We start from the raw sequence: 27,267 nt of genomic DNA, 5'->3' as shown, positions 1-27,267 counted from the left end.
AGGTAGTAGAGCTTATATTTCTAATGTAAATGGGATCAGGAGCAACATAATTTCATGAAAAATATTTGCTTTCAGCAACAGGGTTTCACTTTGGACTTAATTTGGTGATTTGTTTGGCTGAAACTTAAATCTGACTTAAATTGACCATTCAGATATCTTAAGTCTATACATAATTGGGAGACTTGTGTTATTAAAATAGAATGGTATACTTTCATGATGCGACTCTGCTCTGGTGAGATGACAGAGTATACCATGTGTATTACCTAGGTATAGGCCTGGAAAGTTGACTTTCAGAACACAACAGTTCCATCTAAATTACAAACATCCAGCACATGTTTTCTTGTTAATAGCAAGCAATGTTTTTGTTTTTATCAATATTGTAAATTCATTATTGGATCCATTACTATGAAAAGTTTTGTTATTTTTTATTCATGTGTTTCACCACAAGGTGGAATATATTTTGCTATGATGTCCATCATCCATGTGTCTATTGCCAGTTTTCTCTATGTACAGTTACTTGATTTGTCACCATCAACGGGTCCAATACTTTGCTGATGGCTAGTACTTGGGGTCTATCTGCGTGAGTTCGAGTCTCAGCCTCAGCTAATGTTGGTACTTGAGAAAGCCTGCCAGTAGCTTCTCGTAGGTCGGTGGTTCTTCCCGGGGTTTTCCTGGGTTCTTCCTCAACCAATTATACTGGCTACCATGTATAGCCTATCTTGTGCTAAAAAATGCCGTTAAACCCTAGAACAACAACAACAAGTACTTGGGGTAAAGAAAGTAGCCTGTTGAATAAGACACACTGCTAAGAAAACCTCACAAGTATGTTCTCCAACCAGTATCAGACTCATAATTTATGGAATTCATGGTATAACTGCATGTGTGTGTGTCCAAGGAAAGGACCTTAAGTCTCTTTTCCTTGGAATTTTATAGTCCATATAGTGTCACAAATGATGTTAAAAATCAACCAATCGACCATTCTCTGCACATTCATGGTATGGAGGTTTTTGAGTTTGGACTTGTATGCCTGTTAACAGCTACATAACCTGGTAGTGCACTTTGGGAAAATATCCAGCTGAATCTTGTATTTGAAAATCTGACACAGCTTTAATATATTTGGAAAGACAATAAACCTTGCCCATCTTCATCTTCATTATCCCATGAATGTGTTAAGAGAACATAGCTATGGAGTTTGCTGGGGAGTTTCATGGTTTGGTGATTCCTATGCATCAGAATCTTCCAGTTCTGAGCAATCTGAAATCAAATTAAATTTTTTAACATCATGGACCTTATTGCTTTTTTAGAATTTCCAAAACAGGGCTAAAGGTTGAAGTTTAGTGATCCTGAATTCTCATATATGAAGATGAAGACATTTTGCTCCAAGGCAAATTTGTCGTTGAGATAGACTGATACTATAATTGGTATAATTTAGGTGCCTTTTTTTAGCCCTCTTTCAGTTTTAAGGACACTTGTATGGGGTTTTAAATATGAAGAATATAAGCTGACAGGGTTCACCTTCTTTTGATGACATAAGCGTGCTTTTTTACAGTAATGAAAACTTTTAATATTCTGTTTTCTACAAAATAAAGATTTAATGACTGTTGTGTTATAATCTTATCTTATTAACTGTTGCTGCTAACTAATTAATCAACTTCCCTGAATCATTCATGTATACCGCTATTTTTGTTTTGAAAGCATATGATCACTCCATGGTAGTTGGCTTAATTTATACTGCTATCATATGTTCTGTGTTTTGAGTTTGGGGTCAAACTGCTTTTTCAATGGCATTGTTAATTCAGAGACAAAAAGGGAATATAAGTAAGTAGGATTAGCCTTTAATTATTTTATAACATGCAATAGCAAGAGTTTAACTTATGTTCAGATTATCATGTTGCATAACTAATTAATGACCAAAGAGAACCGCAGATGGAGAGCTTGCTGCATACACTGCAAGTCACTTGTACATGACATAAGTTACTATCGCAGGCATTTGCATTTGGATTTAATGTTTTATAGATTTAAATGGTTTTACCTTTGTATTACTTTTGTTGGCATTGAAAGGACTTCAGAGAATTATATAAAAAAATCTATATATTCCAAAAGAGTTTGTCAATTTTGTTCTGTAAATTTTACACAGAATTTTCTATTTGTTTTCAACATTTTCAAAATGTTTACTCAAAACTTTCAATTTTGTAAGTGCTTATACAAGATATAAATTAAGTACTTGTGAATCAAAGTTAACTGGGTTCAAAGTCTTGTCTAGCATAATTGTGGTAATTCAGATGAATAAGGTTTGTATAAAGCTGGTTACACAAGACTTGTATTGAATCCATTGAAGCTAGCCCTTTTGCACATTATTAACCATTCATAGTTGATTTGTACTAAGCATAAATAGGTGTAAACATTAATTATAATGTTAAAGCAATCATGTGACCAGGATTCTGTCAAGGGATGAGCAGCCTCACCATAATTAGGAGTCAGCTGAATGATCTCAGCACAGTTGTATAGGATTACATCCATTCATCTAGTCATCTACTTATCTATCATCAACAATTAGGTTTCTGCAAGATAATTTTACTGTGACTAGACTTGTTTCACAGTCATGGATTATTCAAGGTAATACCAGTTATTGCATTATCTTACTAATTGAAAGCAAGACTTAGGGTGTAACTCATGTCAGTAAACCAAAGATAAAGTCACTCTGTCATAGCTGAACAACATATTTATACTGTCATTGCATTTTCTCATGAACCTGGTTTACCAGTGATTGTTTTATTACAACCATATTTGGACATGTAGCTTATGTTGATATCTAGAATGAGTTTAATTCCACATAATGATTTACAAGAGTTATGGCCCCTATTTCTCTTATCCAAATTTTGCATAACTTTATAAAGATTTTTTTGAGGATTTCAACCAAATTTAACATACACATTTGTATTGATAAGACCTTGATGTAAATTGATTTCCTTTATTCCATTATATATATATATATATATATATATATATATATATATATATATATATATATATATAGAGAGAGAGAGAGAGAGAGAGAGAGAGACAGAGAGACAGAGAGATATTTATGTGTGTGTGTGTATGGTTTTTTATCTATAATTCCACAACATACACAGGAATTATGATCCTGTTGTTGTCTGTCCCTTGATAATGGTTTCCACATAATTACTTGACCAAAGATTGTTGAATTTCAACCAAATTTGACATGTAGCTTTTTCTTAATATTCCCACATCCTCATTAGGGGGAGTTATGGACCCTGAATGTCCATTCTCTTAACTTTGTTTCCAGCTCAAGTGTCTCTGCTTGATGCCATGTTGTATGAATTGTATTTTGTAGATCAATTAGTAATGCATACCTTGCTAATATCGGTTAAATATAAAAAGACATGTCAAACTGCAGGTCAAAAAATGTATTTTACACAAATAGGATGTGCAGTTTCCATGAAGTTTGAAAGTTATGTTTGCATCATATACTAAGATTTTTTTACGAATGAAAATTGGACAGTTCATGACAGATATGTCTAAACTATATTTATCAAAATCAGATTGCTGCTTAACAAATATTACTTTCCCAGTTGTTGATCTGCAGATTATAGCAGGATATACACAAGGTAGTAGGAGCCATGACACCTTCCCTGGCTCATCCTCACTAGCCATGGGGTGATGATCCACTTCAGTCCACTGAATGAAACTGACCCAATCAAATTACTCTTAACATTTAGCTAGGAAGGTTGTTGGGAGTAACCATTGTGGATGGACAGCAGCAGATGTCATTGTCTCATAATTTTTACAAGAATTATATCTTGTATCTTTTTAGTAATAATCCCCATATTGCAAAATTAATTTACATCACTTTGTACATGAGGGGAACTGCCCCTTGTATTGTACGAGTCTGCATGATGTACGACTCATCAACAATTCTCGTTTTGGGTGGAGTGGAACTGCTTCTTTCTCAACAGACCAAGACCTACAAGAAATAAGTTACATCAACTCAAACGAATCTTTGTTCTAGATTTGATACAAGCTGGGTAATTATTTATTTGGTACAGTAAATTAAATCCTGAAGTATTTGTTACATTTGCAACAGAGTTTTCCTTAATTATTGATTTACCTAAAATAAATATATTCTATTGCAGCATAGCCTTCAGAGTGATTAGATTTTACAAAAATTCAATTTTCCTGACTAAACAATAAAATATATTTTTTAACTTTTCTCAGGTGATCCTAAGGGAGTCATGTTGACACACAGGAATATTATTTCAAACGTGTCAGCTGTAGCCTTTCATGTAGAAGTAAGTTGGGATTTTTGACAACACTTTGCCAGTTCTAGCTAATGTAGATTTTTATACATTTTGTATGATGTAAATAGAATTCATTCAAGTCGGTGCCTGTTGTGTTAAAAACCTAGTTTTATTTTCTGTATTATTTATACCCCTGCGTTGAGATGTAGATAGTATATAGGATTCACTTTGTACCTGTCTGTTCCTCCATGCATGCATCAGTGCTATAGACTTTACATTAGTCCTTTACACCATGTTCTTTATGTATGGTGGTATATTAGCAATTAATATATACTTTATAAATAGTTCCATAAGCTTAACATTGGTATTGACCATTGTTAAATAAAATATTAACTGCTTCTTATATTGTAAACACATTCCCATGTTCAGTGAACTATTTGGGCTATGGCTAAATAAAAATGGTTATGGGAACATGAATGCTGACCATGTCATAATTTGATGGCCACCAGAGACTGATGAAGGCTGTAACCCTTTCTGTCTGATGTCAGTGCTGGAGAATTGGTAGATCTAGTTTGCATCTTTAAAAAATATATCTGAATTTGCGTTATAGTGGGGCGCGTTATAACAGGGTTGCACTGTAATTTGATGACCACCAGAGACTGACAAAGACTGTAACCCTTTCTACCTGATGTCAGTGCTGGAGAATTGGTAGATCTAGTTTGCATCCGTATAAAGCTATCTATTGTACAAAATTAGAGGAAGGAATCTGATTGCATCAAAAGATTTGATTTATACAAATACTGAAAATGAATGGCTTGTGATCCCAAGTTGCTGCTTTTCATACAAGAGAGAGTATCAAACTGACCTTTGATACAATGTATTTGTCAACAACTTTTCTTTCTAAACAGTGCACTTTTATCCAGTCTTAATGGCAGTGTATTACCTTTTACTCAGAATTTATTCAAAGACAGGTGACTCCAGAATTAATCTATTTTTGGAGGTATTATTGAGGTTTGATGGACCACAATACCATGGCAACAATCATAAAACAAACTGCACATTCAGAATTATCTGTCACCATGACAGCAGCACTGAGACGATCAAAATGATACTGTAACTTGGACTAAATTTTCTGGCCCATCTTTTCATAATGGTATCTTTAAAGTCTATTGGTGTATTGAGTCATTTTTAGCTATTATCAATGTTTCATTGTTTTACATTGGCTTCATGACATTCCATCATATTTTACAAATTTGTGTTGTTAAGTGTTGAATGAGATACACTCCATGTATGCATGCACCTCCATATGAATAAAGTATTGTGTATTAGTGCACAGTATTCAGGCTTCAGCCTCTCATTAAACAACATATAAAATGTTCAGTAAAGTATTGATATAATTTTTGTTTCAGTTGTGTTAGTCATATAACAGAATGAGTGATAGTCTTGTTTTTATGTATTAAGTAAAAATTATAGATGAGTATAAAAAATATTGGGCAGTCATTCATGTGCATAGAATGCCATCTCAGGCACAGGCAGCCTGTGTCACATGATCTTTGGTCTAATAGTCAATAATGTGTTATGAATGTTGTTAAAAAGCAACCAACAACAACAACCTTGTTTTCTGAACAGAGTTAATTTTGTCCTTTTTATGTTACAGCCATGTATAAAGTTGCTTTCAACGGATGTTCATCTCTCTTACCTACCTCTGGCCCATGTGTTTGAGAGGGGGATGCAGGTGAGGTTTAACAATTTTTTTTAGTTTTCTCTGTGACAAATGGCTATAAATGCACACTGCCTTGAAAATAGTAGGATGCTTGCAGGCAGAATTGCAACTGTATATTAATTGTTTTGCTAATACTTTCCAAATTTTGTTATGTATGTGTTCATATTATTTTCATTAATATCTCTATGCTCTTGTTATACTAGTAATTTTAATGACATGATAAAAATGTGCTAATGTGTTGCTATCTATGACTTTATTGGTCTTTTAATACTAATCAAGCAGCCTGTTCAAAGTGGCCAGTTAACACTAATCAAGCAACCTGTTCAAAGTGGCCAATTAACACTAATTAAGCAGCCTGTTCAAAGTGGCCAGTTAACACTAATTAAGCAGCCTGTTCAAAGTGGCCAGTTAACACTAAATAAGCAGCCTGTTCAGCATGCCCAGTTAACACTAATTAAGCAGCCTGTTCATCATGGCCAGTTAATACTAATTAAGCAGCCTGTTGAAAGTGGCCAGTTAATAATAAATACTCATAAGTACTATCATGGATATTAGTAAAAAGTTGTAACCAGCTAATTGTTAACAGTTCTTCGCACAAGCAATGAATGGTTGGTAGAATGTCTAGTTGTGTACAGGTTTTTTTTACATATGTGGCACAATTGAGAATGGTCTGGTATTTTATGTTGCCAGGTTCCAGACAGTTAAATTGCATGTTGTTTGGCCTGGCATTGTATAATTACCCTTGTGTGGCATAGAGTATTCACAACAGTATGCCATGAGCTTTTGTTCAGCTGACCTTGTATTACTTGTATGTACTCTTCTATAGTCATGTTGAAAGAAAGTCCCCAGATTTTAAATAATTATACTCTTGTGGTATTATGTATGCAGTAAACCTTATTTATGTGCACCTTATATTGTATATATTTGTCTTTGCCAAAGTGGGTGTAATTATCAAGGTCAGAGTGTAATCATAAAGGTTGGAGCATAATCTTCAATGTCAGGGTGTAATCATAAAGATCAGAGTGTAATCATCAAGGTCAGAACATAAGCACTGTTAATGCTTTTGAAAAGAGCCTTCATAATGTGTACCAGCTGAGGTATATAAGGCCATACAGTCTATACTCACTTAGAAGTCAAGCTTAACTGCAAACAACTAAGACACTGATCTGTAGCATAATGAATCTGCAGATCAGGGTCAATGTTGTTTATTCTGCTGTTTATTCCTAACAAACTGCACACACCCAGATTGGTCAGTGCATAATGCACCAGCAGATCTGGGTCTGTGCAGTTCATAGATGGACTCATCTTATAAGTGGGTATATATGGTACTAGTTGAAAAGGCCTTCCATACTGTAAAGGTCAAGGTATATAAGGCCACTACAACTAGTTGACTGGGTTTTCCATATTGTACCAGTCATGGTATACAAGGCTGCTACATAACTAGCCTAGTTGGGCAGGACCTTTTTGTCTGATGGTATGTGTACCTGGCTGTGAGAGACAATCGGGTTATTTTTCCTGACTACACCAAACTTTGCATCCCCAACTGTGACATCTGGGGGTTTGTCGGACTCTCAGTAGCTGATGACACATTGGACAGAATGGGATTTAACCTCTTTGAACAGTGATTCTGGATCATGTCCAAGGATTCTGGATCTTGTTCAAGTATGAATGTTAATGTAAGGGGGAGGAGTGAAGTGGTTGTGGTATAAAAGGCCACTTACTTTATCAGCCTTGCTGATCTGGAGTTTTTAGGCTAGTGGTATGTGTACCTTCCTGTGGAGTTTTTAGGCTAGTGGTATGTGCACTTTCCTGTGGAGTTTTTAGGCTAGTGGTATGTGCACCTTCCTGTGGAGTTTTTAGGCTAGTGGTATGTGCACCTTCCTGTGAAGTTTTTAGGCTAGTGGTATGTGTACCTTCCTGCTGGATATATGACAGGAACTATTAGATTTTGTATCCCCTACTGCTCCCAGACATCTGTCACACTACATATCAATCTTTCTGGCTCTCTCTGTCTCTCCCTCATGTTGGATATTCATTGCTTACTTTGAATTTACTCCTTTTTGATGGGTACCAATTTTCATGCATTTTGTGGTTACTAAAAGTAAAAAAATTAAAGTTCACATGAACAATAATCCTTCTGTGGAAACAACTGATGAAGTGAAGTAATGGCAAAAATGTTAGTTTGGCTGAATCATTAAAATTGATGCCCAAAAAAATAAATGTTAATAATAACTTGACTTTTTCAGAAGCACGTGTTGCCACAAGTGATCTCCACTGAATACATTGAATTTATTCTAGTTGATGCAGCTCTGACCAATTTCACTAGACAACTCTTTTACACAGTCCTATAAATTTTGCGTTAGAGTAAATTAGGCTATACCTGCAAACACAGGGAGCCAGAAAATGAACTATACATGTATTTATATCGTCAAAATCCTTAAAGGTCACTAATGGAGAAAAGTTTTAAAATGTTAATTTTCATGCTTTTAGTAAATTTGGTGTAGATAAAATATGTTTCTCCAGTAAAATTTACCCAAACTAAATTCCTGAAATATCAAAATTAATGAGGAGTTATATTGTTAGAACATTTCTGACTACATCACCTCACTTGACTAAGGCTTGGTTTGTTGACTGGCCGCCAATGTTGACCTGTATTAATTGCACAGTTATTTCAAGTAAAAATCACAGATTTTGTGCAGTATATGGTCACAGATTAAGATCAAACACAAACTATTGTTTTTCATTTGTTATAAATTTCTAAAAGAAGAAAGACACAGAAATACAGATCTGCTGAATAAACTGTCAGACCTGGAATATTTTATTAAACATTTGCTTGACAGATTTATGATGGAGAATTAAGAGAAGTAAATATCAGGTAGAACATGCAAAGTAGTAAATCGTGATATAATAAATTACATTTGAAGAAGTGAGGTCCACTGTTTCAGAGAACTGCAATTTATTTTCAAACAGCAAGTGTCAATATTTGACTCTGAATAGGGATCTGATGCATATACTTTTTCTCTGTGGCATATATAACATGTGTGGCATATATAACGTGTGGCATATATAACATGTGTTATAAAAGTTAGGGCTGTTCCAGTAAAACTTATGTGGGAACCAGGGAAGGCACTTTTGATGTGGGGTAATCACTAATAGATGCAATTTTGAATTTTCTTATCATTTTAATATGCATTATGTGAAATCTTAGTACCCTGGCAAATATTTTTTTTTAAATGCCTTCCCTGGCTACAGTGTATGCTTAAATAGAACAGTGATTAGTAAATACACAGAGACCACACTTCTTTCATATAACTGTTTTCTTGTGATCTATCAATGAACATATTGAGTGTAGGTAATGCAATAGTCGTTTTTTAGTTTTATAAGTTTCCATGGATCAGTGTTCATTTGATAACCTATTGCAAACTTCCTACATTATAATCTCTACTTTAAGCAAGTTATTTGCTTAAATGCTACATTACTTCTGCATAGATATCAGGGACTGGTAATACAATCACCAGCTATTGTGGGGGTCAAACTTTTAAATGCAATTCTTTGTAAATGATGCAGTAGAAATTTATAATAACAAATATGAGCATTTGGGAATGGAAGAATGCAAAATAATTGTAAACAGAAATCTCCTTTTTTTACCTTTGTATAGTACATTTGTATCTCCATTGTGACAAAGTTTGGAATTTTATTCATTTTTGACAATGTAATAAAATGATAATCACATGGAACATCAGCATATTTAAATTAATGATGTCAGCATGTCTCACAATTTGTTATGTAGGTTTTATGTTTGACCAATCAGAATGGTAAATTACATGTTTAGATTTCTTCAGAATTGTGGTATAGTGTGAATTAACTTTTATTCATATGTTAGGTTCTTCCAAGGTAAATGTGTTCATCAATTTTGTATTTCAAAATTATGAATATGCCTTGGATGTGGAATATGGTGCTTTTGTCTTCAGCAATTGTTCATATGGTCTTTGAATTTGTGGCTTGTTGCAACCAAGAAATACACTAAAATTGGTACTCTGTCAATAAAAGTGCAATCATAGAACATCAAAAGAATTAATGTTTTCTTACAGGTTTTGCTGTTTATGCATGGAGCCAGAATAGGGTTTTCCCAGGGAGATGTACAATTTTTGACAGATGACTTGCAGACCCTTAAACCAACAGTTTTTCCAACAGTACCTAGACTTCTGAACAGAATGTATGATAAGGTATGGTATAACACAGTATAACAGCTGTATTAAATATTTAATGAGATAATACTAATACATATATTTTGTACAATGGGTATTTTTACCTGATAATGACTACCACTGTGGCCATCTTGAGTCTTCAACTCCATTTTGCCTTTACCCTTATGACCTTTATCATGAAATATGACAAGCACATTCACATACCTGCCAAGTAACACTGGGTCATAAGAAAACATGATTTCTAAGCTCCCAAATACACTGACAAAAAACATGATATGAAAAACATGAATTTCCAAATATCCAGCCATGATTAACTGGAGGGCTGATTATCAAGTGTTACTAAAATATAATTGTATGGTCTCCTTTTAAAGATTTTGGAAAGCACTAATATCTTCAGCAAGGTATTGATGAGCAATTAATAGGTTTTATTGCATATTGCACAGAACAAATTGCACATTAGCTGCTGTTGAAAGCACATCTGGTTGGATATTTGCAAGGGAAGTAACTGTATATTATGACCAAGAACTCAGTTTGAAATTGCTGATCTGGAAAAGAGGAACATCACTGAAAATATCAAGAGACGACATCTGATACTATAATTGGTGCATTTCTCTGTGCATTTCTCTTTTAAAACTTAAATAAAATAAAATGAATAAGACAATATAAATACAATTAGTATTAATAATTGTGTTATTAATAGAGTAATAGTCATAAGAATGAACAAAAAAAATAAAATACAAAGACAATGAATATTTGCATTCATAGAGACATAGCTTTTTTGTTTTTGACATCATTCATCATTATTTAATGGTCAGAACAGTTTAATTTCAGAGTATCAATAATTTAGTAATATTTATCATCTTATTTCTTCAACACTTAATTTTACAGCTATGTAAAGATGCTACTAGAACCAGATAATGTATTAATAAGGTATATTTTTATTCTTTGTAAGATGTCACTTATGTAGACAGCTTGTGATTACCAGCCTAGCAACCATAAATCCTCGCATAAAGTCTGAAAAAATCCTACCACTGTCTAGAAAGTTGGCAGATACGAATTCATTCTGTTGGTCCTAAATAAATATGAGTCAGTTTCACATTACATATCTCTCTAAGGTTAGCTGTTTCGAAAAATCTTGCAGTTACCATTCCTCCGGAACTGTTGGACATTTTGACATGGGATTTTCATTCAAAAGATCTTTACAGGGTATGGCTGATCATATCTGAAAATGGTACCCTCTTTTGCATCAAACCCTCACCCATTGATGGCCATCTTGAAAATTTTGCAATTGATTTATTGTAAATTGTTAGTTTTTGTGCCAAGATCATGTTGAAACACAGAGTACATGTTGACTTGTGAGGCATAAATTGCATTGTTAGATTTATTTATTTATTTATTTCCAGGTTATAGCAGGCGTTAAAGGCAGTTCATTGAAATCCATGCTACTCAACTGGGTTTTGGCTGCCAAAGAAAGAGAGATCAAACAGTATGACACGTTAGATGTTTTTGTCACACATAATGATCAAATGTCATAAAAAATTTGAGCTAAATTAGCTGCAATGTCCAGCATTTGTTAAGCTTCAACTTTGGATGGATTCTGTTTCCCTCACTGCATTGTTAGTTTGCACTAGCTGATTTTCACTAAACAAGACATAAATTTATACAGCATGAATATTAATCCATATGTTACACAGGATGAATAAGTGTTACATTAGCTAGCTTTATGATTCATGTATATCTTTATTGCTATATAGAATAATATTGAGATGAATGCATTTAAGACTTTAGCAAGAACTATGAAAAACAATGTATATTAATTATGGTGAATTTTCTGTCTTAAACCCAGTTGAATTAGACCTTCAAATCTGGCCCAGTTGTACAGACCAGTTATTGAAAAACCTTCTAATCTTCAAAGACATGTTTTTATTGGCAAAATAGGTGGTTTCTCAAGACAGGTTTTTCTGTAAATATAGATGGATCTAAAGATCACAGATCAGTATCACCAGTGAAGTGACAGTCATCACATCGATGATCATTTTAAAATAATCATATATAAGGATTCTTAAACAAAGTTTCAGACTGACCTCTCACAATTGTAATTCTGTAATTGATAATGGTGACATGGCTGATTTGTTATTTTCTGTAATTTTTGTTTCATACGAAATACCTTTTAAAACAGAACCCAAAATTTTAGCACATAGTGTAGCATTGCTGTTTTTGTTCATTATGCCTCATGCAGCAAGATCAGGGATGATTTGTTTTACATATCAGCACATAACAGTTTGATATAGTCAGTCAGTTTTATTACCAGTCTGAGGGCTATGTTTGTTTATTTCCAGTCTGAGGGCTATGTTTGGTTATTACCAGTCTGCAGGCTGTTTGTTTATTACCAGTCTGCAGGCTATGTTTGTTTATTACCAGTCTGAGGGCTATGTTTGTTTATTACCAGTCTGAGGGCTATGTTTGTTTATTACCAGTCTGAGGGCTATTTTTTTATATAAAAATAATTAGAAATTTACATATAATCTTGCTGAACACAAAATTGTTTTAACAAGTCTCCGTTTCCCAAAGACAGAGTCATCCTCAAGTATAAAAACACCCATATATTTTTTTTTTTAAATCTTGTATTAAAAGACATACAGGAAAAGTTATAGTTTAAACCTTTAGTTATTTCCTGCTGGTTTAGCTCTGTAGATTCTCTCAACATGTTCTATCACTCTGTAGATTCTCTCAACATGTTCTATCACTCTGTAGACTCTCTCAACATGTTCTATCACTCTGTAGATTCTCTCAACATGTTTTATCACTCTGTAGATTCTCTCAACATGTTCTATCACTCTGCAGATTCTCTCAACATGTTCTATCACTCTGTAGATTCTCTGAGATCTATTGTTTTTTGTTTTAAATAATTAGAAATTGACATATAAGCTTGCTGAATACAAAATTGTTTTAACAAGTCTCTGTTTCTCAAAGTCATCCTCAGCTTGTTTGTTTAAAAACACCCATAGAATTTTTTTAAAAATCTTGTATTAAAAGAGACATACAAGAAAAGTTTTAGCTTAAACCTTTAGTTATTTCCTGCTGATTTTGCTCTGTAGATTCTCTCAACATGTTATTTCACTCTGCTGGCACAATTTTTAAAAAATTCTGCATAATCTAAATTTTGAAAGTAAGTATAAGAACATTGTACTGTCATGAGTGGTACCACTCATAAAAATGTAAAATGTTTTCCCTTTATCAATGAAATATTTCGTTATATCTACAAAAAATGTAAACTTAGATTTTTAGCTTATTATATATTTTCCAAATTAGAAACTGTCTACTTGCATACATGTTTTCTCCATTTTATGCTTGTGCAGTTTATTTCAGTGAAAAGTAAGTTCCTAAATTTTACGTTATTTTATGACAAACTTTTTACAATTTATAGCATGCATATAATGTTTCAGATTGTGTATTTTCTCACATCAGTCACAGTTTTCATTAGAAAAATGAAATGTTTATTATTGTTAACATATTTTGCACACATACTTTGAAAATTTCAGGATGTGGTAGCATCATTACAGAGGAATCCGATCTGACAAACTTAAAAATGTAACATCTTTAAATTGAATATCTCAATGATCATCAGTTTACCTGTTAAGATTTTGCTTATCCAGTTAAGTGTAACAGATACAGGTGAGATTGAATATGGAGTAGAAATAGGTCATGTAGTTCAGTGAGTGATGAATTACATGATTTCTATGGAAAACTGTTTTAAATATGACCTATTTGTTATTGTTTGGTGTTTGCTTGTAGGCATCTCTAATGGCACCTCCTCATTGATTATATAAATGTACACCCCCTGGAGTGTAGAATAGGTCTGATCCATTCTCCTTCATATCATTAGCAGTGACAAATGGGGGCAGGAAATATGATGTATCAGTGATTAGTTTTCCAGACTCATGTTGGAAAGGGTGCAGGCATGAATCATACAATTGGATTAACCCAATTTTGGATACTGCGGTGTGTCCTTGGGCAAGGCACTTTACTCCAATTGCCTTGGCACTAAATAATCAACTTTGGTATCTGTACCATGGAACACCAAACCAAAATATGAATGTACAGTGTTAGCATAAGTTAGGTTCTTTTCAGTCTGATGGAAAGGGTAGGAGAAGAAGAAAATGCATTAGGTATGAAAAACATAAGATACATAAGGGCAGATATATTTTCTAACTGGGAAAGGTAGTTCCAGAGGTGACATCATGATAACACTTATCATCATTATGGCAATATCATTTTTACCCACACTGTTATATTTCATTATCTCATTTTAAAATAAAGAATAATAATAATAATGAGGACTTTATATAGCACCTAATCTTTAGAAGCTCTAAGTGCTTTACAACATTAGACAACACCTATAACATAAAAAACATATATATTGATATGATTACTAAAAACAAAAAACATGAAATTAGAATACATAAAAAACATGCTGCAGATATTTAAGGTAGTAAACATTATTAGGTCTTTAAGTTTGTTCTTGCAGTTGAAATAAGTGAGTTTTAAGAGCACTCTTGAATGGGATCTCTGTGTCTTTGTGTCTAAGTTCAGTGGGCAATTCACTCCACGTTACTGGGCCCTGGTATGCAAAAGAATGTCCATATGACTTTGTTTTCATAGTGGGAATAATGAGTATACGATTGTCAGAAGAGGAGCATAAGTATCTTGCTGGTGTGTACACAAGAGTGAGGTTGGATAGGTATGTTGGACTGGAGTCCGTTGGTGAAATGTAGTACAGAGAACAAATTTTGTGTTTGATTCTGGATTGAATGGATAGCCAGTGTATGATACAGTGCAGCAGGGAGGTGTGCTCTGATCGTGGTACTCTAAGTATGATCAGAGCAGCTATGTTCTGAACTTTTTTAAGTTTCTGGAGTAGATATTGAGATGAACCAGACAGAATTGAGTTACAATAGTCCAGTCTTGAAAGTACTAATGAATACACAAGTGTTTTAGTGGCATCAGCTAAAAGATATTTGTGAATGAAGCTGATGTGTCTCAGCTCAAGATATGCAGCCTTGCATATGTTCATGACATGTTGTTGCAATGTGAGAGTACTGTCCAGAATAACACCTAGGTTTTGTACTGATTGTGTGAATTTAATGATGGTGTTGCTGATATTTAATGTCAGAGGTAAAGGATGTGAATAAGAAAGTCTTTGTGTTGCGATCAGATTGGCCTCAGTTTTATCATCATTCATCTGCAGCTTGTTACATGTCAACCATGATTTCACATCAGAAATGCACCTCTCTACACCTTGGATGGTAGCATCAACTGTTCAGTTGGGTGGCTAGAATTGTATATTTGGGTGTTATCACCGTAGAGTCGGTGAGACACTGGATCATGATCTATGACACTTGAGAGCGGCTGAGTGTATAGAATGAAGAGAACAGGTCCAAGAACAGACCCCTGTGGAATACCACAACATAGATTAATTGGGCTGGAGTGTATCCCATTTGCAAAACAATTTGTGTCCTGTTGACCAAGTAGGACTTGAACCACAAAAAGGCTGTATCATTAATGCCAAATACATGCTGGAGACGGTGAAGTAATATATCATGGTCTGTTGTGTCAAATGCTGCAGACAAATCAAGGAGGATGAGGACTGTAATCTTTCCGCTATCCAACGCAGAGAGAATGTCATTAACTACTTTTAGAAGAGTAGTTTCAGTACTGTGGCAAGGGCAATATGCAAATTGTACATAGCTAAAAAGACTGTTTGAATTCAGATGAGATACAAGTTGGGATAGAACAACCTTTTCTTAGATTTTTTATATGAATGGGAGATTAGAAACTGGGCGGTAGTTCTTTAAATCATTATGGTCGAGTGTTGGTTTTTTCATCAGAGGGTTTACAATGGCAGTTTTGAAAAATGATGGGAATTCCGCGTATGAGAGAGAGGTATTAATAACATCAGTTAGTGAAGGCAATACTGGATCTAAGCACTCAAGTAGCACTGATGTTGGAATTGGATCAAGTTTAATTAACTTTGGTGCACTCTTCATCATGATTGTATGTACTAAATCCATAGAGATAGGTTCAAATGCTGCTAATGGTTGCTGCTGAAATTCTGTATCCCAGCTGCATGGTGATGATGAATCAAATGAAATTGTGTTGTCAAGCTTATCTCTAATGGTTTGTACTTTGTCACGGAAGAAATTTGCAAACAGGTCCGGAAGGTCGACTGGAGAGAAGGTAGTTGGAAGTGGTGTACATTTGTTCCTTGACATTAGCTTGTTTGTAATCTTGAAGAACTCTTTGCAGCTGGAACTTTCCATGATCTTAGTACTGTAGTGGGCTGATTTTGCTGCATGGACTATGTGGTATTCTTCTTAGTGGCTTCACAGATTTGCTTACGAATGGTGAGTCTGGTGGAAAGCCAAAGCCTCTCAGCCTTATGGCGGTCTCTTTTAGCAGTGTGAAGCTGGTCCCTAACACTACTATACCATGGAGGACACTTTTGAATTGATACTCTGCACTTGGTGGCTGGGGTATGTTTGTCGAGCAATGAATGCAGGCAGTTATCAAGTTTTTCTGCGGTAGGAGGTAAGCAAGTTGTTAGGTTTGCTTGGATGTCATGCATTAGTTTAGTTCTGTTTGTCATACGGAGGTTTCTATTAGTAGCAAATAAAGGTGGATGGTTAGGGACTGATACGTCAAGATGGCATATAATGAAAAGGTGATCTGATGCAGGTTCGTGGGATACCGGGGAGGACTGTAGAATATTATCATCAGGTCTATGAAGAATCCAGTCTAAAATGTGACCATGTTATGGGTGGGTTGGTTAACTGACTGTTTGAAGTTGAAAACATTAATGGAATCTAGGAATTTTGAAGTGCTTGGATTTCCGGGACAGTCAAAGTGAAAGTTAAAATCTCCAAGAATAATCAGGTTGCCACCTCTCGAATTTCCATACTCCAGGAGATTCAGAAACTGCTCCAAAAAAGAGAGATTCAGTCAGCTTGTTTTTTTCTACTAGGAGATGGGTGGTATAGGCAGAAAAAATGGACTGACCTTTGTTCCAGTGTGAGTGTGGTTTGGACTAGTTCAAACGATGTGTGGTAGAAATTGAAAGTTGTGGTATGGTTAATCATGGTTTGGTCATGGAGTTCTTTGTGATGACAGCAATTCCACCTCCATGAGAGTGCAGGTGAATGACTTCATGGAGTAACCAGTGGGTGTTAGATCTGCACACTTGGGCTCATCAACTGAGATTTTTAGCCATGTTTCTGTCAGGAAAAAGACATCAATATTCTGATCGTTGATAATATTAACTATTTCTGTACACTTTTTGGGTGGTCCTATGGTTTGGGAATTGAATAATGCAATACACAGAGGTATCTCTTTGATAGTTGACACAAAGGTTGATGATTTAATAGGGATTTGAAATAGGTTATCTAAATTAACGGTCAAACTTTTAAAGTGTTAAGCCAGAAAGGGAGATAACTGGAGTTCTTCCTGTTCTATGTTGGCCAGCTTTGAAACGTTTCTTTTTCACTTTTGTTTACATTTAAGTTATGGTGAATATAGTCGAGTTTGTTAAGTCTAGAGCACATTGTAGTGTGGAGAACCAAGGAATGGTCCTTTATAGCAATTAATGAGGGTCCATCATAGCATAAATGGGTTGACTGGCGAGTATCACGTGATGGTGGTTTGTTCAACAACAATGGAAGTTGTAGCAGTGGAGCAAGACAGCTGAGAAAAATTCTAATTGTTCTTGTTTCCAAAACAAGGAGGTGAAGAAACACATATGAAATGAACAGCAATGAATGATGAACACAATAATGTATCAGCAAGCATATATATCATCAAAAATGGCACAAAAAATGGAACAGCTGCTTCAAGCCGGTTAAGCAATAGCAGCCATCTTGACATCTAATAAATGAACAAAATAATGTAAGATTCACATAGCTTTTGCACCAACTCAAACCAAACAGATAAAAGTAAAATGCATAATTGTGCAATCTTAAGATGACAATTGATGGGGCCTACTTAACAGACACATTGGACCTGGACTAAAGACAAAGACAAATCTTCTCAAGGTACAACAAGTTTGTTAGATGAAATATGGAATTACATTAGTAAGAGTTGTCTACACCAAACATACAGTGGTTATATAAGTACATAAAAACCAAACATACAGTGGTTATATAAGTACATAAAAACCAAACATACAGTGGTTATATAAGCAATCCAGACCAAACATACAGTGGTTACACAAGTAGTCTAAACCAAACATACAGTGGTTATATAAGTACATAAAAACCAAACATACAGTGGTTATATAAGTACATAAAAACCAAACATACAGTGGTTATATAAGTACATAAAAACCAAACATACAGTGGTTATATAAGTACATAAAAACCAAACATACAGTGGTTATATAAGTACATAAAAACCAAACATACAGTGGTCATACAAACATAAGTGGTTATATAAGTACTTAAAAACCAAACATACAGTGGTTATATAAGTACATAAAAACCAAACATACAGTGGTCATACAAGCACATAAAAACCAAAGTACATTTACATTTACTCTCAGTTAAATCACACACAAAATGCTAACATATTATAGATATTTCAGTTAGTATCCTCAGATTTCAGAATTTAGAGTTATAACTTTTCTGTAAGGGATGTCATAACCACAAACATTTTGTTATCTTATAGAGACTGTGCTAAACACTGATTTTCAGTGATATTGAGACCCTTTACCTATGAAATTTGTGCTTTGTCAATTTCACAACAATGAGGCTATTACCACCAGTTGCCTTATACAACTCTGATTATCTCCCCCTTTTTTCTATATAGGTTTAACACATTAACCCCTAGCGACAACTTTATGGGGCAGGAGGTAGTAGCCTACTGCCGAGCTCTGTAGCGCCATGGTCATGCATGATACACTAAAGTGGGTGGTATTATAGAAAGGTAGACAGATGTAGCTCTACAATGATACCAAATAATCTCTAGTTGCACTACAAAATACAGATAGAAAAACCTCATTTTTTGGGCCTGACTTTTTTTTACGCAAAATTCGCCCGTGGTCGGAATCCCATTTTGTGTCTGGATTTTAGACTTTTTGGTCTCAGATCTAAGGCAAACCAGTACGAACTGCAAACAGATGAGCCTTTGCAAAAAGTAGGATAAGATGGGCATTTGGAATAAAGAGTGGTCTCCATACAAAAATAATGGCTCCATTTAGCAAAAAAATTTTTAAAAACAAATCCAACTTTTACCCTTCTGCTCATGCGCGAGTCAAATAGCCACTGAAAAATGATGTTTCTAACACACCTAGGCAGTATGTTATTGAAAGATGACTGGGGATTTAGTGTTTTCGAGTCTGTTCAGAAATAGCTTTCAAAATATGTTTCCTACTCGATTTTCAGCCAAAAATGGCAAAAACCTCCAGGGGTTAATGTGTTAAGGACCAGTTGCCCTATACAACTCTGATTATCTCCCCCTTTTTTTCTTTAGAGGTATAATAAGGAAGGACAGCATATGGGACAAGATTGTATTTGGGAAGATCCAGAAGATGCTGGGAGGGAACATCAGAGTTGTCATCACTGGCTCAGCCCCACTTGAAGAGAGAGTCCTCAGCTTTTGCAGATGTGCATTTGGATGCATGGTAGGTTTGTGGGGGTTCAAAAGTCCATCTCAGAAGGGTTGAGTAGACACATACTTTAAGCTTGCTTAGAAGATTCTTCACCAGATCACAAATGGTGACTACATATATTAACAAAGTGAGTTTAATTATATTTGGCAGGTAGAAGTATTTAAAATTTCAATAAGAAATGTGATTTATTTGTGACAATGGCAGATGCAGAAATTTCTGTGCAAAGAGGCCATATTCACAAGTCATAAAGCAGAGTTACCTGCCCTTGTGATATTGGCATAGGCCTCATGATTTTCAGGGGTAACTTACACCATTTCTTCTTTCCCCTACAAATTTCAGTCAGAATCATAAATTCTGTTCCAGAATTAGTTATTTTCATTCAGATCCGATATTATCAGAACATCACTCAACCACTACCATGATGTCATGAAATAAACTCAGAAAACATTGTAGGAATACATTAATTTAATGTGTTTGGTGATTTGTCTCTGGTGGAATTCACCACATACTTTACAACAATAAAGACCGAGATTGTTCTGATTGTGACCTTGTCCTTCCACTGTCATATTGTACGATGATATGAATGCTTCTACTGCCAGTATTAATATACACAAATAATGGCAACAGAGAAACAATGTGCTCATGTAACTAACTCCAGTAATGATTCAGCAAGAAAGATTACATAAAAACAATGGACAAAGAAGTTCAAACCAGAATACACACATTTCCCTATTATCTAGAGATCAGCAATAAGTGAAACCTTTGCCTTTTTAAGTTAGTCAGAACTTCATTGTAGCACACAGAGGGAGGATGATTGTAAAAAGCCTGTTTTGACAAAGAAACACAAGGATGTAGCTGCCTTGCAATGTTTGTCAAAGAAACTTTCATCATTCTTTGAGCCCAAAAGGAAAATTCTCCAAATTAGATGTTGCTGTTGTGAATGTGGAAGCTCTCTTTAGTGACAAGCATAATCTACAAATAAGTGTGGCAGATCATGCAAGCAAGTTGTTTGTCAAAATGTTCCCTGACTCTAAAATAGCCCCCAAATACAGCTGCACAAGGAGTAAAAATTTAGCAATTTTAAATGAACTTTCTTTAAAAAATACAGTAAATACTGTTGACAATATAAAAAGCAAAACCTTTTCTATTGCCACAGGAAAGTAGTGACTTGGACTTATAGCAATATCCAGTTGTGGTAAAACATTTTGATGTTAAGGTACGGCAAATTATTTCTAGGATACTGTCTGTGCCTGTTTGTGAAGAGAAGGGCACTGAAGAATATATATTTCAATTAATTGATTTTGGAACGGAAACATCTATTCCATATAATAATACCATATTATATTCTGTTTAGCTTATCCCTTATGTCAATGGACAGCCTGAGCAAACGAGAACCTAATACCAGTCATACCCATAATACCTTGCAGAAAATTATCTTAATAAGTCTACCATTTATAATTAATATACTTAATATACACTTATGCACCAATATGGTATGGACAGATGGTTTGTACTGACCATACCACACCAGCCAGCTGGACCACAAAACTGGTATCATCTTTGGTACACTGTTCTGACAGTCAAACAACTGGTTAAGCCATATGAGCTATGCACAATTACAGTGGTTTAGGAGTCTCTTATCTACACTGGCTATCAATTCAATCCAGACTCAAACACAGAAGATAATAATACTTGATAATTACAATTTCTGTTTAAAACCAGAACAGCAGATGAAAGAGTGTTGGTTTCTTTTCAGAATCTTTCTATTGTATATTAACTCTTTGTATGCTTAGGTTGTCTGATTCCAGTCAAGAGAAACAAATGTCAGGTTGAACTTGTGATAGAAATCTTACAGACAGACAGACAGACAGCTTGTATTTATCCTGTTTGATATGGGTTAGTGTATACAAACTTCATTTTTGTTGATGATTTTGTTTTGCAGTGTCAGTTGAGAAGTTTTCTGTTGACTTTTCTGTTTGTATTCATGCATGAAAAAAATTCTATATCTTCAATTATTTTCAAAGAAAATCCTAAGTATTTATCTTCTGTTTTTGGGGAAAGATTCCTGTTTTATATTTTTGTTTTGTACGAACAGTATTGACAAGAACACCTATAAATATTTTTCACAATGTAGTATATGGGGATTCAGTGCACAGCTATATTTGTAACCTATAAATTGGCTTGACAGCCTGTTCAAGAGTTGGGTTCATCATCAGTGGTTATCAGTGTATATGACAAAAAAAACATAATACCTAAGTACATGCTTATGTAAATATTGTATGCAATTAAATATACATATTATCATATGTAGTGACTTAAAAGTCACACAACATAGATCCTGATCTGCCATATAATAATATGCCTGCAGATTGGGGTCTCTGCTATTTGTTATACTGATTACTCCAGACAAACTGCACAGTCCCAGATCTGCCAGCACATTATGTGCTGGCAGATCTGGGTCTGTGCAGTTTTCAGTTGGACTCGTAAGTATATACAGTACTTAATACACCACTTTCTCTTCATGCATTTCATTAATTTTCTTCATCTTTCTTTCAACTTCTTTTGAACTGAACATAGATATTCATACAAACACTGCATACAGTTTTTTATTTTATAGAGGCATTATGCAGTAAGCTTAAGTACCCTAACATAATCACTGCATTTAATGTGACCATAGTAACAACGTTATTTGCTCTAAATTTAAACAACTTTAATGTTAAATTCAATAATATTCTGTTGTACATCTTTAAAACCATTTGAGTATATTAAAGAAAACTATCAATGCAGAATATGCAACAAAACATGTATTGACTTAATGGGTTCAATCTTAACACTTCACTGAAAACAAAACACGTTATGCCTGTATTAGATGAAACTTGGAAAATCTAAGATCTATATTTTTAAAATCTAGGTTTACTCAATCATAAATTGAGAAAATTCAGAATATGTCTGATTTGGCAGGAAAGAAGAAATTCAGTGTAAAGGAATGTTTATAATTTGTGATTTTTACAAATTCTAGCCAGGATTTTGTTTATTTGGCAACAGTGATTTCATCCCATTCATGCTGAAATAAAGCATACCCAGAGGAAATTACCCACAACTCTTCTCCCTTGATAATTCATGAGCAACTAGATTACTAAACATCTACTGTAGCGTAGGGCTGGAGACAGTGAAGGAGACTCGTATTTTAGTCAACATTTGTGTTTAGCAGGAGGTGTGGTGCTGGACAGCTGAGAATGATAGTTTCAATTGTCTTACAAAATTCCAGCTATTGGAGTTTAATATATATGGCTACTGGATTTGAAGAAGTCAATTAAAATCTGCAAACTGACCGGAGAGTTTAAATATAAACTAAGTTGACATGCAGAACTTGATATTTTAAGTTTCAGTAAAGTTGTAGTTTCTTCCCATTTAGAGGTTAGAACGTGTGTCCATTGTGAACAAACACTAAAGCTTCATAGCTAAAATTATACTTATAACCACAGGAGTCGAACTAGTCAACAACTTTGCACTGGTTAGTTCCTCAAGATAGTGGATTTATTTAAATGTCACCTTAATGTTTTGGGTTGATAGCATATATACTGATTACTACCTTGTATCATTTGTACTGATAAAAACAGTCAGCACATGGCAGCTGCACAGTTACAGAACTCTGCATCAGAAATGAAAAAATATTATCAACCCAAAATAAAGGAAAAATAAAAATGTATGTTTTATTATAATTTGCAATTTGGGAATATATCACTGCAAATTTTGAAGAACAATTTACAAATTAGTCAAAAGCAAAAACTTGTCTCCAGTGTGCAGTTTTAGCAAGAAATTAGGCTGACTCCTACAAAAGGATGTTACTCTGATCTGTGCACTTTTTATGTATTGTCATCAGCTGATACAATTAATCAGTTAATTAGCTTGGGTCTTCATGCCAGAGAAGGTTTAAATTCTCAACGGTATAAATCCAGCTTAGCTGCCAAGTAAGCACTTAATTAGGTTTCACAGAATCTTTCAAGAGCATAATCAAGATAGTTGATAACTCTTTCCATGTCTGCATGTCAGTCTATAAAAGATTCCATGAAATCTTGATACATTGTTATCAGTTCAAAGAGCATATAGTAACATATTTATAGGACTGTAAAAATTTCTGAATGTGTACTACTGATGCCTGCATTAATGCAAACTACAAATTGTATTATTTTAAAATCATCTATGTAAAAACAAAAGTCAGTAGTTATTCAAGATCTTTATTGCTTTAAGGAAATAAAGTTTAGGCAGATACATAAAACTCCTTGTATTCTCCACTAATCTGAAGCTCTTTTCTTGAGACCCCTCTTCAGGCTTCATTCCATTATGATTGTAGGCACCAGAAATTAAGGTCTTCCAGATTTAGTACATAGATTAAGCACTTGCCCTAGCTTGAAATATTTCAGTGTATCAAAGATTGTTATAGACACCATTTTATAATATATAGTTTCTTACACACAGATTAAAAATGGTTTGAAGTTTGTTATTGGCCATAAAGCTGTGCAAGGTCTATAAAGGATTTACCCGCATCAAAAATATTTTGTTTACTATGAAAAAATAATGTCTGTTTAGAAGAGCCTTAACTAGTGTATTGCTATTTTCTATTACTCATTGTTGAATTATTGTTTTGTTTATGATGTGTTTTTATTATAATAATGTTAATAATGGCAGATATTGGAGGGGTACGGGCAGACGGAGGCAACTGCTGGGATCACCTTTTCCATGCCAGGAGATGCCACACCAGGTCAGTTCTAATGTTTTTAATACTAATGACACTATGACAATCAACGATACTTTGAACCTGTTTATTTCTTTGGCTACTGACCAATAACAGGTGACCACCTGTTAACTGGTGTTAGTGATTGTATTTCATTGAATAGCATAGTCCAGCTTTAAAGACCTTACACTGACAAGGTGTCACAAGCATGTACTAAAACAAGAAAAGATAATTCATGAACACTGCAGCAATTTGTTCAGAAAGTTTTTCATATGGCATTGAGAGTGGACAAGGCTTAGAGAAAATAGTAAAATTATCAATTGTAGACCAGATGAATTCACATACATTGCCCCAGATAATTGAGTGAAATTAGATTTTTACTAAACTAAAATGGTATTCTTCAATTTTACATGATAATTATTTAAAATTTAAATATACCAGATTTTTTTTAATGTTCTGAAGCAAAATCAGTTGCTTTGCATTCATATTATCCTTGGAGACACTCATTTCTGAGTACCTCTGTACCAAACATCTTTCACTTTGGTACAATGCATACATCTCAGCCGATGCTTTGTAATTCTTTAAAGCATGGTAATTATTATCTCCACAAATCACATTTCTTATTGTCATTTGGCAGAAGAAGAAAAGAAAAATGAATTTTTCATTAGACTTTCAGCTTTTGCAGACTTTCTCCCTCATTTTCCCCAACATTTTTTTGTTTGGTGTTAACTTAACATTGATTTTATGCAATTGTGGTAATAGAAGCTTGACTGGTTTACCATACTTGTTTACATTAACAAAAAATGCGCTTTTTTAATTTATTTTATCAATAATGTAAGTGGCACCAGACAATAATATTAGTCCAGACATGTAAGTCAGTTGGATATTTACACAAATATACTCAAAGAGACATTGATCTTTTAAGTGGAAAAAAATGCTTGTATATATGGTATGCATACTGGAAGACAAAATTTGGTAATTAACCATTTTAATTGGGTGAAATATATACACTGCTTATCTGGAGCACTGAACATTTAGTGGAACATTTTAATCATGCACAGGTGTCCTTGTAAAGAAGGCTTCGCCTCAGATCCTACATTTGTATGTATATATATATATATATATATATATATACACACACACACACACACACAGTGGAACCCCGCTATAACACGATAATTGGGGACCAATAAATAGGATTGTATTAATAGCAGGGTCACATTAATACGGGGTTTTATAGTATTTTACTTTTTCAGAGAGCAACTCATTGGCACATGTATGTGTATTAATGTCTGATGTATATGATGAATAGGGTATCAACACTGTTTACTGTTGTGCCGTCATGGCATGTAGTTCATCCATAATGCATGTAATTCCATTGAAATATTGCAAACAGATTTACAATAGTCAATAATTTTGTCCCAGATCATTGCATCTGAATTCAACGTCTAATGTATAGCATGAACAGAGTATTAACACTGTTCACTTGCCGTCTGATATCGTACCGTTGGGGCTTGCAGTTAATTCATAATACATGTAATTCCATTGCAAAAATTGCATACATATTTAAACTGTTCAATAATTTTGTCACAGATCATTATGTGTCTGAATTAAATTGGAAAAATTAACAGCAAAATGAGGTTAAGAAAGACAAAGCATGTGTACAGTTCATTTTGTTCTAGTATTTATGATCGGTGTCTGTACAAATTTCATACTGCTAAAATTTTCTCATATGTATTTCCGTGTACATTTATCCATTGTAAATTTCCAATAATTAACACTTGTATGCCTATTTGTTTGAACGACTACAGCAAGAATAATTAACAATCGACACATGCTTTCAGTGTGCATGTAACTTTTACGTCAGATTTTGGGAATATTGAAAAACTTGTGAAAACTACTATACTAATCATTGTTCAAAGTGCAGAGAATGACTTGCGTTTGTGAATTTGCTTTTCCATAACGGTAAAATATTTTTATAACAATAGGAAATTGCGTTTGTGAACTTCCTTTTCCATAACGGTGAAAGATTTTTTATAAAAAATAGGGAATTAATAACGAGTTCATACGCAAACACCATACACATGTAAAACCCAAGGACTAAGTGCAGTAGGCCTGCAGTGGTCACAAGTCACTTATATAAAAAAAATTTAAGCTGAATGCATGTACACTTTCATACCCTTTCAATTCCCAGCTAATAAAGCAGACATTATTTAGTGGTCAACTGGTTGCATCTAATAACACCACCAAGCCCAGCAAACATGTTGGCGGCTTTTGTTTTTTGATATTTGTTAAATTCTGAGAATTTTTTATCACCCACTGCATTGTCTGCTGCTTGGTTGTGTATGCAGTTAAAGAAGAAACACATGTTGGCTATTGTTTGAGCAATGATTGTATACAGAATTAATTGAAGACAGTCACAAAGACGACATAGTGGCTTTACTCATGGATCAGTAATAAGTAACATTTCCAATGTTTATTTTGACATAACACTTCAGAAACCTCATGAAATTGTTAAATTTCAGAAGCTACACCATGATCATATTATATTCAAATTCATACACAAACTCTTCCCCAAAATAATAATAAACATTTGACACACTATTTTTTGTACTTCAAAAAAATATTTTTTCAGTACAAGAAAAATACACATTCATGTATTTAAAATTTCAGGAACTATGCCA

General features: G+C 34.2%; 1 protein-coding gene across 5 annotated transcripts in view; it reads left to right on the top strand.

Annotated features, from left to right (window-relative positions):
- The window catches only part of LOC149805888 (long-chain-fatty-acid--CoA ligase 1-like), a 109,016-nt gene that overhangs the window by 43,529 nt on the left and 38,220 nt on the right, over positions 1–27,267 (top strand). For all 5 annotated transcript variants that reach the window (XM_089950637.1, XM_089950639.1, XM_089950641.1 and 2 more), the window contains 6 exons: positions 4,237–4,310; positions 5,917–5,994; positions 10,074–10,208; positions 11,594–11,676; positions 19,710–19,860; positions 24,538–24,610. In XM_089950637.1, coding sequence (XP_089806763.1) covers positions 4,237–4,310; positions 5,917–5,994; positions 10,074–10,208; positions 11,594–11,676; positions 19,710–19,860; positions 24,538–24,610 — 594 coding nt within the window. The remainder of the gene's footprint in view (positions 1–4,236; positions 4,311–5,916; positions 5,995–10,073; positions 10,209–11,593; positions 11,677–19,709; positions 19,861–24,537; positions 24,611–27,267) is intronic.

This window comes from Sinohyriopsis cumingii, chromosome 2 (assembly GCF_028554795.1).
Source record: "Sinohyriopsis cumingii isolate HCF-2022 chromosome 2, ASM2855479v2, whole genome shotgun sequence".
In the NCBI taxonomy this organism is placed as follows: Eukaryota; Metazoa; Mollusca; class Bivalvia; order Unionida; family Unionidae; genus Sinohyriopsis; species Sinohyriopsis cumingii.
The sequence above is the reverse complement of the archived record's forward strand: the minus strand, read 5'-3'. Positions and strand labels throughout refer to the sequence as shown.